The sequence below is a fragment of the Chinchilla lanigera genome, unplaced genomic scaffold (genome assembly GCF_000276665.1).
Source record: "Chinchilla lanigera isolate Chin_1 unplaced genomic scaffold, ChiLan1.0 scaffold00115, whole genome shotgun sequence".
Lineage (NCBI taxonomy): Eukaryota > Metazoa > Chordata > Mammalia > Rodentia > Chinchillidae > Chinchilla > Chinchilla lanigera.
This window is the reverse complement of record NW_004955516.1, coordinates 4,005,151-4,017,750: the sequence shown is the minus strand read 5'-3', so window position 1 is coordinate 4,017,750 and position 12,600 is coordinate 4,005,151. Positions and strand designations below refer to the sequence as shown.

The 12,600-nt window shown below is 42.1% G+C and overlaps 1 protein-coding gene across 1 annotated transcript in view; it reads right to left on the bottom strand.

The window, feature by feature from the left end:
- Efhc2 (EF-hand domain (C-terminal) containing 2) overlaps window positions 1-12,600 on the bottom strand; it is a 168,508-nt gene that overhangs the window by 18,299 nt on the left and 137,609 nt on the right. Inside the window, exons 12-13 of the mRNA XM_005408997.1 lie at window positions 12,123-12,320; window positions 10,105-10,197 (exon numbers count right to left, since the gene is read on the bottom strand). Of these exons, the coding sequence (XP_005409054.1) occupies window positions 10,105-10,197; window positions 12,123-12,320 (291 nt within the window). The remainder of the gene's footprint in view (window positions 1-10,104; window positions 10,198-12,122; window positions 12,321-12,600) is intronic.

Below are 12,600 nucleotides of genomic sequence, written 5' to 3'. Positions count from 1 at the left end.
GTGTAAAGGTTTCTGTTTTATTTAGCAACTGAAAACATGGAGCTGCCCCAACTGAGACGAGAAAAACTACAGGGGCTCCAGGTTACAAGGTCAGATCCTGAGTGCATTTAAGGGGATGTTATATTTTGATGGGAAGCGAGCAGTTGAGAATGTGAGTTTGATGTTCAAGGAAAAGGTCGACTTGAAGACTTAAGTGTAGGCCTCATTAGCTATCTAGATAACATTTAAAGGCACAAGACTGGGAAATTAGATGAGATCATCAATGAAATAATTATCTCTACCTTTCCATACAGTATGGAATTGGCTGGTAAATTCCCACAACATGAATGACAGGAAACACTTATTTAATCCTAGAGTTTAGAAGGGTAGTATTTCAGTAATTTGGGGACGAGTCATTAGACTACTAAATAGATGCAGGATCGTATCAAACTTCACTGCTCATATACAACCTACTAACACCCCAGTGGGCTGTACAACCACAGCATATTACAAATCTGCCTATCTCTGTGCATCTCTCTTACTACTCCCTCATCCCAAACCACTCTCATCTCTCACCTGGATTATAGCAATAGGTTCCCATCTTGGTCTTGCTACTTCCATCTATTCTCATGTTGCAGCAGACCATCCTCTTTCTAATACAGGTCTACTCAATTCCTTGAACGCTTTAATTTATAACTTTGGATTCTTTTTTGAGTATCATTTGACTCAGAAATATCCTTCCTCCAAATTCTCCTAAATGGTTAGATGTATGGAGTCTCGCATGACTTTCCTGCCTCACTTCCTTGCTTGAATCCTCCAATGGCTTCCCAATCTACTTAGAGCACCAGCTACACTCCGCGGAAGGTCTTATAAAAGCCAACCTGACTTGGCTCCCGCTAACCTCTCTGATTGTATGTCCTCACTGAAAACGCTCCCTGTCACAGTGTTCCAAATATACTGGCCTTCTTGAGCTTCCCTGATCATGCCAAGGTTATTCTCAGACATGCAAGGCGTCTGCACCTTCTAGTCACTTTACCGGCAAAGTCTCAATTCAAATGCCACTTCCTTAGGAAGGTCTTTCTGAAGTTCCCCTTATCTGAGTCACTCTGTATGAATTTGCATTTATCCTAGCTGATGGCACTGGAATTCACAGAAAAATCCCTATGAGTCACTACAGGAAGTTCTGGTAGACTGTGTTACCACTAACTCTGACACTTGCTCATGTTTACTTGGTTTTTCCCAAATGCCCAGCCCTCTTTCATGCCCAGTGATGACATGCGAGACTCCATACATCTAACCATTTAGGAGAATTTGGAGGAAGGATATTTCTGAGTCAAATGATACTCAAAAAAGAATCCAAAGTTATAAATTAAAGCGTACACAGCTGAAAATGATATACAAATTTTTTGTCTGAAAAGAAATGAAAGATTTCATCTTTCCAAAATTCGAGAGCCAGGCTTAAACTTAGCTAACGTGTTAAAAATACTCCGAGCTTCTCTCTTCATTTGTGTCTTTGAGGACCTCAATGTATGGGAGACTTCCCTGTACCCCCACCAAGGAGCACAGAGGAAAAAACAAACAAAGAATCTTTCAATTACAATGGCTACACAGGGTATGGTGGCACATGCCTCTAATCCTGGCACTCAGGAGGCTGAGGCAGGAAGACTGCCATGAGTTTGAGGTCAGCCTGGGCTACATAGTGAGTTCAAGACCCTGTCTCAAAAAAAAAAAGAAAAAAGATAAAACCAGCTGATACTTCTTGGAAGAATTCTTTCATTTGGTAAGTGGACATAGTTGCAATAAATCATGATGTATTGATCATAAATATTTCTTACTCCTTTCCATAAAATCCTATTTTCATCTACCAAAGAATAAAACTGAAATAACAAGGGAAAAAACACAATGACAAAGATAGCTAGACAAAAGACAACATTAGAAAAGAGATTTCAAAATTTTTCCCAGATGAAGAGCAGATCAAGGACTGGTAACGAACTTGGCAGAGCTGAGGAAAGGAAGCTGAGGCCTAACCACCCACAGGAGAATGGTAGGCACTGAAAGACAGTGTCAGTGCGGCCCACGAAACTCCTAAGAGACTCAGCAACTACAGATTCCAGGTACCAACAAAGATAGGGTAAGGCACTGGAACAAGGACTACTTGAAAGCCCTAGTAACCCGTCTTTTTCTACTGTGCTTCTCCTGTAGGGAACGGAGGCTTGCTCTCCACAGAAATTCAACCAAACAAGCTCCAGTCGTGGGATGGTGAAGCATAATGGAAGCAGAGGGGAGGAATACACACAGACTCTCAGGCTCTCCGCATCCTTTCCTCCCCTTTCTGGTTTGCAGAGTACCAGTGGCCACTCTGAAGCCTCCTCTCTTCTCCCATCCTACCGTCCCTCTACACTACCAGAAGATAAGACTCCTCTCAATGCTTCAATGTTTCGAGAGAAATGTCCAGCTTCCCTCATAAAGACAAAGCCTTAGGAGCTGACTGGGGCGTAAAACGTACCCATGAACAGGACCCTTGCCCTGCCCCTCCCAGAGCATCCAGCATTAAGGTCACAAGTCAAACAACAACAGGACAAAAAAAAGGACCCAGAGAAACAAAGACCGTTCTGGGAACAGAGGGTAAAATGTGGTATATGAAGATATATCATCTCCCCTAAAAAGAGACGAGAAGACTTAAAAAAAAAAACAAAAAAAAAAGGAACATGTGACCTAAAGGATGTTCTCAGCATTAAAACACATGGCAGTAGAAGGGCTGGAGTAGAAAGTGGAGGAAACCTCTTAGTAAATACATCGTAGTGAAGATGGGAAAATTTGGGAGAGAAAATACCTAAATTTGAGAGACCCAAAACCTTAATAATAGGAGTTCTCAGAAGAATAAAAATTGAAGGGAGGAAATGATTAAATAATTAATAGAAAGTTAATAGAAATGTTCCCAGAAACAAAGAGCTTCCAAACTAGAAGAGCCCATAGCAGTAAGCACGATGAATCCACAGACACACACACACACACACACACACACACACACACACACACACACACACCCCGACTCATCACCAACTTCAAAACACCAGGGTAAAGTGAGGACCCTAAGAGCATACAAAAAGAACAAACAGTGATGGGAATCAAGATTATGCTAAGTTCTCAATCATCATGACAGGAAGTTAGTAGATAGCATCTACAAATAATAAAATCAAGAAATAACAGTAAGTTCTTGCTATTTAAATGCGTGCAGACACAGCTACCAGGATTGAAAGTCTCTGCTGACAGTACCAGATTGTGCTGTTGTTGGAACGAGCTTTTCAGGATGACTGGGTTACTTCTGACCACGAGCATGCATCACTTTGATACAAATAAAAATTTAAAGAGTACTGAAAAGGTAAGAGATCCTGAAACATGTTTTTCTAGGTAATACACATGGAAACGTCAGTCTTGGAAACAAAGGAATACTACTGTTTGAGAGCCTGTCCACTTGGCGTGAGTCTCTGTCTTCCTCCCTGCTCCCAAAATCTGCATGTAGCTGCTTTCCTAGACCGCTGACGCGGCAAGATTTTCATGTCATCATTTACTAGTATGATGTGTACTCTATCTGATACACACTATGCCTGTTAGAGAAGGCTAGAAAAGACGACTTGGTTACAAAATCTCCAGGTCTAACAATATCACCGGTTACAGAAAGAGGACCAAGTAGGGCATCAGCTCAGAGACGGAAGGAGGCTTGAATATGAAGGCAGTGAGACAAGCAGGCCAGCCACTGCCTCATCACCTACCGTGAGTCTGTCTCGGGACTAACGGCATCATTTGCCAAACCCCAGCCATCCTTTCACAACCATCTGGAGAAACCCCTACGGATCCTTTCAAAACAATCTGGAAAAGAACTACAGAAAATATATCTCCTTATTTCACAGTCACACTGGGCTTTCCATCAAAAATACGACCTGGATTCTCCACCTGAGTTCTCTACTCCACCTCAAAGGACATCTGGCTCTTGCTAAAACTGTGATCCATGGTCAAAGGACAGAGATTTGCCACTCTGGAAGAAATCCACTTGAAAAGGCTTTGAAGGCAATTCCAAAGAAGAACTTTCTATGGCAACATTGTTGGAATCAGGGCACAGCCTTCCAGGATGACTGCTCTAAAGGGCAACACTAATTCGGCTTTTAAGTGTTTCTATGCTTGTTAAAAAGTCAGCCTCCTTACTTTTAAGTCCCGGCTCACAGTGCTAAAGTGTTTTCCTGAAGCCTCCATAAATTCTTCTTTCCCTTTGATACTTGGGCAATTCACCATTTCCTTCACTTCACAAACTAAGAGACATGTTTGACGAAGAAGGGGGAGGGAGGCCAATTTCTCTGGTTCCTCTCTAAGTAATAATAGCCCCCAAACATGCTTCCTGAGGCCTTGCTAGGTGGGAGTTCTTAGAAGTGAGTCTAATGGGACGTTTGACTGATGTGTGTGCTCCCCCTCCCCAAAATGATGAATGGCTTGAAAACTGCAGCAGCCATCCATCTCCTTGCCACAGGGAATAACGTTGAGCTCTTAATTTCCATCCTCTGTGGGCGCAAAAGCTTAGTGGCAGCTGTATTTTGCTGAAGAGGAGCCTGGCTCCCCTCTGCTGCAAAGGCTACCTCATTGATGAGGGGAAGGGGCCGGAAGTGGGGAGGACCGTGAAGACCCAGTTTGGACTCACCTAGCTGCACTTGATTTTACATCATTACCAGCAAACATGGGAGAGGGGTTGCGCCCAGAAACACCTGGAGAAAGTCTTCCAGGCCAAACGCTTGCGAAAAGGAAGAGCTCTGGGCCGCTCCATTGTTAGGTAGGTTACTACAACGTAGGGGTGGCAAGTGGGTATTGCTGAAGCAGCCAGTGAGTAACTGGTTATGTTTAAATGCCACGTCTCTAAATGCCTATTTTCATTCCAGCACAGAGATCTTTGATGGGGTGGGTCACAGCTGCCATGTATGAACTGTACAGAGTTAGTGCTCTGTTTTAACTAAAAATCACCTTATATTTATTTGAAAAGGCAGAAAGCATCTGGGAGGATGGGTAAGCGTGTGTGACACAGAGAAAAGGAAGATGTAGGAAAGAAAGCAAGAAGCAAGGAGGGAGAGGGGAAAGGAGAGCGAGAGTGAGAGCGAGGGCGAGGGCGAGGGAGACAGCACAGTCCTTTCTGAAAAACGTTAGTACCTCAGTCTGCAACAACAGCAGCACCACATGGCTGAACGCTTGCCCCTCCGCATCCCTGCCAGGTACTGCTGGGAGAAATGACATGAGCCCAACCGTGCCTCTGGTGGGGGGAAGGAGGCAGAGCTGGGTAGAGCATAATGAGATGATTTTAAAGCCCCGTTAACTTTTTCCACTTTAACTGATCTTTCTCGATGAGGCACCAGCTCTCTTGGGAGGCTGATTCTAAGGAACTCCATGGAACCCAAAGCCAGCTATAAAGAGCTTGGGATGGAGCTGCTAGGGGAAGAGCTGCACTTGAATTTCTGGTTACTCAAGTCTAGATTCAGAAAGCCACAAGCAGGGGCTGGGGATTTAGCTCAGCAGCAAAGCACCTGCCTGGCAAGCACAAGGTCGTGAGTTCGATTCCTCGTACCAGAAGAAAAACAAAACAAAACAAAAAAAAAAGAGACGACCTCTTTACTCCTGAGTCTCACAAGATATACAGCATGAAAAGACGTCAGAATTCTCGCCATCTCCCATGGACTGAGAATCAGAAATCCTGGTAACTGGTTTATTGAGAGACAGTAACAGCCACATGAAGGCTCAGAGGGGTTGACTAAACATGTACGAGACCCACGCTGCCGAAGAAGTAGAGCTGGGCCTCAGAGTCAGGTCAGACGAGTCCCAAGCCCATGGTTTTCTCCCCCTTGTACATAAGGTACAAAAGTGAATGAGACATAGTCTCCACCCTAGAAGTGCCAATGGAAGCAAAGGTTTAGGGTATCTTAGGGAATCCTGCTTCTAATTCCATTTGCAATTCACCTTGGCCTTGAACACTCTCTTTCAGTGAGAGACTCCCCTTACACTTCAGTGTTCACACTAATGAACTGAGGAATAATGAACACGATCAATTCAAATGTACCTTTTAATATGCTCAAAAACCTACAGAATACTTTTAGGCCCTTAGCACTATCAATACAAAATGTTACTCCTACTATAAATGGGTAATAGCGACCCCAACATATAACATTTATACCTGATGTTCTGTTCGTTAGTGAAATGAACTTGTGTGGGGAGTAAAGTGACCTCATACTGCCTCTCATAGCACAACCTGATCAGGGCAGGAGCAACTGGAGGTGAAAAGATTTTGAAGTCCAGATTGGGTTATGGAAAACTCAAACAAGTACAAGAACAACAGAAATGCAATAGAAGGAAATCTTAGTATCGAAACATAGTGTTCAAGGAGAAAGGCCTGGGTAATGGTCACTGGGTGAAAGAACCCAATCCACTACCCATACTGTTCTGCATCTTGTGATCTGCATCGTACAGAAGGGTTATGCAGCCGCTCAGCAGCTGCCCAGTCTCATCTCAAGGTAGATAAATCTACCCGCCTGGGCAGAGTACGCATTGAACAAAATCAACAAACTCTGCGACTGCCTCCCTTGAGAGACTGCAGACGTCACAGGGGGCTCTGGCTTAGCGTGCCATGAGGAGGGCTCTACAGAAAGAGACTCTGGTCAAGGCTCCACAAAGCCCTGTCGGGTCTGTGGGGAACAATAAGAATGTAGAATATAAATGTGAGCTGCAGGCTGATGGGCCCATTAGGAATTAGGGCAGTCTTTGAAAGGAATCTGCGGAGATGATGCAAAACACCAAGCATGTGACCCAAATCATGGCAGGGCATATTGAAGAGAGAGCGGAATGGGAATGAGACATTTTCTAATCTGAGTAGTCTGAAGTTTCCCCTGAGTGTGGAGAAGGGTCACTGCACAGTTAGAGGGAAAGTTAGACTGAACACGGTCTGCTGAGCAGCAGAGGGATGACCTCCTCTAAGCTACGCGGGGCTCGGAGAGATATGCGTTCGGGGACTGAGACAACTTTCAAGCAAGTTGTGGAATCGTCTTTTTGCATTACATGTGAAATCATAAAGGCGAAGACAAAACAGTCTGCTGAGAATAGGGAGCATGATGACTTGGTGGCCTGAGCGCTGGATCAGAAACCTACAGGTCCGCCACAAGCCAGGCTCCCACATTACTGAACTTCCCAGGACAACTCGTCCTTAAGCCAATCAAGAGATAATCTAATAAACATCCACAGCTTCCTGACGAGTAGACAGCTTAATGTGCGAAAAGTATTCAGATCCAACTCTCCAAAATCAAGGCTTCCTCCATGAAGAAAGTTATCTCACAAATGAGAAGGGGATCCAGGGGCAGACAGAGGGGCAAGGGAGGGGAGAGGAAGGGCAATAAAGAGAGTGCAGTTATGTTAAGTACATGTAATCATTCCTTAAGAAGAATGTAAACATTATGTATTGCAAGCATGTATAAATAAATAAATAAAAGAACAAATAAGCAAATAAGGATTTTTCTAGTTCTTTTCTAGTCAGACTTTGTGGTCTATGGCCCCCAACTTGAACTACTTTCCTAGTCCCCAGTCAACACTTAGCACCAGATGGGAAGTAAACATGTTAGCTCGTTTCAGAGGTAAGGAACTCGAGATTCAAGGAGTTCAAAACTTGCACAAGGTGACAGAGCTAGTAAGTGCATTCAAAGAATACAAGGGACATGGTAGTTGCGACAGCTCAATTCTACAGGTGGTAAATCAACAGGTTAGAAGCAGGTAATTGCATCGAAATGGATCAAAGGCAAAGTCAGCACTCTTTCTTACAAGGTTTGAGGCCAAAAGAGAAACATAAATGGTGTTATGAGAATACTGAGGAGATAACCATTCCAACCATCAGCCAAACAAATGCAAGGCTTCAGGAGGTGCCACCAAGATGGCTCATGAGGGAAGAGCTGCGCTTGAGCAAGTGAAGAAAATTGGAAACTCTTTCCTATTAAAGAAATAGCCAGAGCAGACCCAGAGGTATAGCTCAGAAGTGGAGCACTTGCCTAGCACGCATAAGGTCCTGGGTTCCATCCCTAGCAGAAGAGAAGGGGAGAAGAGGGGACGGGAAGGGAGGGGAGGGAAACAGAGGGGGAGAGGGAGAGACCGAGGTAGAGAGGGAGAGGGAGAGGGAGAGGGAGAGGGAGGGAGAGAGGGAGAAGAAGAAGGCGGGGAGAGAGAGAAAGAAACAGAGAATAAAACAGCCAGAGAAAAAGTAAAAAAGTGGGAAGGCAGGAAGAGCTTGCCTGAAATGCGAGATGATCCACTGTATTGGATTACGGGGTGGGGGCACGTTGGCGATGTGCTAACTATGGACAATCCTAACTTCCAGGTCTGCTATTTTATCTCAGGCCTTCTACACTTGAATGACCTATTTATCCTTCATGTTTCTACTAGCAAATAAGAGCTAACAGAGTTAAAGCAAAACAAACAGCTGACAGTCTAGAAAATTCACTCCAACGTCAATCCAATGCACATACTGTACGTATCTAGCCAGATGTGCCCTCTTCTACATACCCAGATGACACCTTGGACCCTAGTTCCCCCTGATTATTTTTACCTGTTCCTTTTCTTTCTCCCTTTGTCTGAAAGCCTCTATGAGAGAATACTTAAAAAAAAAAAACCTAAGCCACATGACAGGGAGAAATACAATGGTACTTTTGTTCACAAACACTTTTGTTTGTGCACAATTTGCTTCACAAACAGAAGAATTTGGAAAAATTTAGTTGTTGTTTGCAAACTCGGCATTTGTGTGACAAACATGACTGCGGCCATCTTTCCGGCACACACACAAACAGCCATTTTTTCCAGAATCGTGGAACAAATTAAGTTCACGAACTGAGGTACCACTGTAGTTCAAAACTAAGGAGCGTGTCCATTTTTTAGAGAGCAAGGGGACATCAGAGAAGGTTTGTGAGTGTCACAGTAACACGATGACACTTTTGCTCTTAAAAGATACTTTAACTACTGTATGTAAAGTTAGATTTTAACATTTAGATTAGTGTAGGAAATACTAATGTAGAAACCCTGGAAGAGTCAAGAAGAAATGTAGGTCAGAACAAGAATAATCACAGTGAGAACAGAGAGGAAAGAGCAGATGCAGGCAGTAGGAACGGGGTGGAACTGTTAAGGCACCCTAACACAGTGGTCCTCCAGTTCACAAACTTAATTTATTCCATGATTCTGGTCACAAACTGAATTGGACAAGAACCAAAGCAAATTCAATGGTCGGGTTCAGTGCTCACCTTATGGGGAAATTTGATTCGGTTCTCCTTCAATTCGTTTTGCTACCAGAATCATGGAAAGAAGTAAGTTCATAAACCAAGGTACCACTCTATACCGACTAGCAGCAGACAATAATTCCAAGTAATTGGGAACGAAAGATGTGCATTTAAAAGGTAAGCGGGTAAAGTCACGGCTCTTCTTCTGGAGTATGTGATTTTGGACAAATTACCCGCCTCTCTGGAAACCTCAACCTCCTCATGTATGAGATAAGACACATAATAATTTTGAATATACCAAATTGTTTTTAAAAAGAAAATGAAATAATGCATCAAGGCAATGACTATAATGCCTAGCACAAAGCCAAAAATACCAGAATTATCCAGATAGTTTAATCAGAAGAGGAAGTGGAATAATGCCTTAGGAAACACGAAAACATCCAAAATCTGGATGATGAGGAGGGTGAAACTGAAAAGTCAAAAGTCAGATTTAACAGAAGTGATGTGCTGTAGAAAGCAATTCATTGTACTTTCTTTCTAGCACCACAATCTATGCTTTACATCTAACGCTTGAACAGTGTGGACCCTGTGCTACTAACCCTAAGTCCTCATACCACAATATACATTTCACTTTGTCCCTGTAACCTGTGTCTGTGTCATTAATGTCAAAAAGACCAAATAATGATTGTTAACAGGCTCTATAAATTTCAAAATCATGACTAACTTTTCCTTTTGCATTAAAGGGAGCTGGGTCATCAGTGATACAATCAAAACAAGCAAGGGTAAATAAGGGTTGATGTGAAAGCAAGAATAATCCTTAAAATAAAACTATGCAGGATCTTTTACTTACCTGGACAGTAAGTTTTCTAGAAAATCGTCAGTGAAAGGAAACCTGTGGGTCTTGCACAGCCTTTTGATGTCTCTACTGGGTAGTACATTTTTTCTGCATTGAAACAAAGCAAATGAGATTTTATACACCTTGTGTGCTTTTGGCAAAAATTATATGCTATCGGAGAAAAAAATAACAATGCGATATGTTCTAAAAACATGACAAGGAAATAAGTAAAAAAACAGGTACTGGAATTCACAGTAAGGAAAAACAGACATAGTGTATTTCACTAATGGTTTCCATTTCAGAGGTCACCAGACTCTGTCCTTAGGAAGGCCTTTCCTTCAAGATTCAGATTCTTGGTCAGTGATAGCACCGCCTATTAAGGCGACAGCCATGAGTGTTGCTCTAAGTAATCAATCTGCATTCTTGACCACTGGTCAAAAATGGTTTTGATATTTGAAAACACACCCTAATTTGAGAAGCATGTAGAGCCTCCAAAACAAGTATGATATGACTTCAGGGTATTTTTCTGGTCTTCTACTTGGACCCAAACTTTATAATGTGGAAGATAGCTGGGCGGCGGAGGGGCTTAACATTTACTTCAATTTTGTCAAATGTGAGTAGTTGTCTCTAGAGGAGGCCCAACAGTCATTTCCCCCAGAAATGCTTCTCCAGTGTTCTCATTTAGCCAGTGTTCCTCCAGGCACCACACAAAATCAGAATCAACAGGAAAGAAAATGGGCTCTTTTCTTTGCAATGAAAACGTTTGTGTAGAATTGAAGCTTGTCAGATCTAGGACAAAGCCAGGTCATCTGATCAAGCAGCCCCAATCTATCCATACATATTCCTTTAGTCAAACAAGATCACAATTCCATCAGGGAAAAGGGATACCACGGCCGGGCGGGGTGCCGCACGCCAGTAATCCCAGCACTCAGGAGGCTGAGGCAGAAGGATTGTTAGGAGTTCGACACCAGCCTGGGCTACAAAGTGAGCTTGAGGCCAGCTTGAATTGCACAGCAACACCCTGTCTCAAAAAGACAAAAAAAAAAAAAAAAAAAAAAAAAAGAAAAGGGATACTGCCAAGGGGGAAAAGAGGACCAGTGTCATGCAAAGCTCACTCCATACACCCACTAGGAGGCTCGAGAAAGCCTAAAGGTTCAAGGAAAAAGAAAATCTATATAGTAATTGAGTGAGGATATATTATGGATTAAGAAAAAAATGTTCATTTTTAAGATAAGTTATGGGACCTTCAAAAGTACTCAAGGCAGCCGCAGGCCACAAGGGTACCAACTTCAAATCTAAAGATGAACAACAAGGTAACAGGGAAGAGAGATTGCAGTGATACACAATAACAAGGATTTTCCAACTCCAGATGAAATAAATGAATTTATATTTCCCTGCACTTTATCAGGTCTATGGGTTAGATAAATCCCAAAACATATTAAGATGGCTGTATTGCTTGTGATATGTTGTAAAAGCTTGTGATATGTTGTAAAATGTTGTATGTCTGTTAATGTTTCCCTCCTTTTATCCTTAAAAAAAAAAAAAAAAAAAAAGATGGCTGTATTCAGTTGTATGTAACAATGATTTAATGAACTCAAAAAATATGATCAATGTATTGGAAACAGATTAGGCTGAGCTCCATTATTAAGAAATAATTTCAAAGAAATTCAATAGAAAGTTTACATGTAAATTCCATGTTCTCTGTATTATAAAAAGCCTATTTATAAGTCCCAGTAAGTACTTAAAATAATGTAAGATGATGCCTCAGAATTAAACCTTGTAACATCCTGATTTATTTGTTTCAGTCGACAGCTTCTAGAAACAAACAAAAAATTGCACAGGGCAGCCCATTCTTCTATTGATACAGGCCCTCCCTTAATCTGCGCTATCCCCTAATGATTTCACGTGGCTTTGCTAAATAGAGGAGTACAAAGAGAAATATTAGCTTTCTTTTTGCCCTGTTGGATAAAATATAAAAGCCTTCATTACTCAGTACTTAAATACTTTATAAGAATCAATAAAACAAAGCTTACTTTTCTCGATCTTCATAGACACAGCTAAAAATGACTCTGTCGAATTGCTCAAACATATTTTTCTTGAGCTTTTCTTGGGCCTGTGCAATTAAGAGATTGACATCTGTATCTATGTCCTCAGGTACGCGGTAGCAACGTGCAATGGTTATGATCTCCTGGTCTATGAGCTTATTGACGGTTATATTCAACAACAGGTCTCTGTAAAGAAAATGGGAAAACACTCACAAGACAGTACCTAAAAGTATTTCACCTTTCCTTCCACTAAAAAGATCCAAATTCCATTTTACTCAACTTTTACCAACTGTGTAGAGGACAGGTGATTATTCTTCTTTAATGTAAATCTTTAATTTAGAAATAGGAAGGCACTAATGCTAGATAGAATAAAACATCTTAAGCACTTTAGTTTATAAAGAAAACGGCATTTTGCCCAGAGTCAGAACTCTACCAGACAACACCCTGTAACCTGGAAGTAAATTAG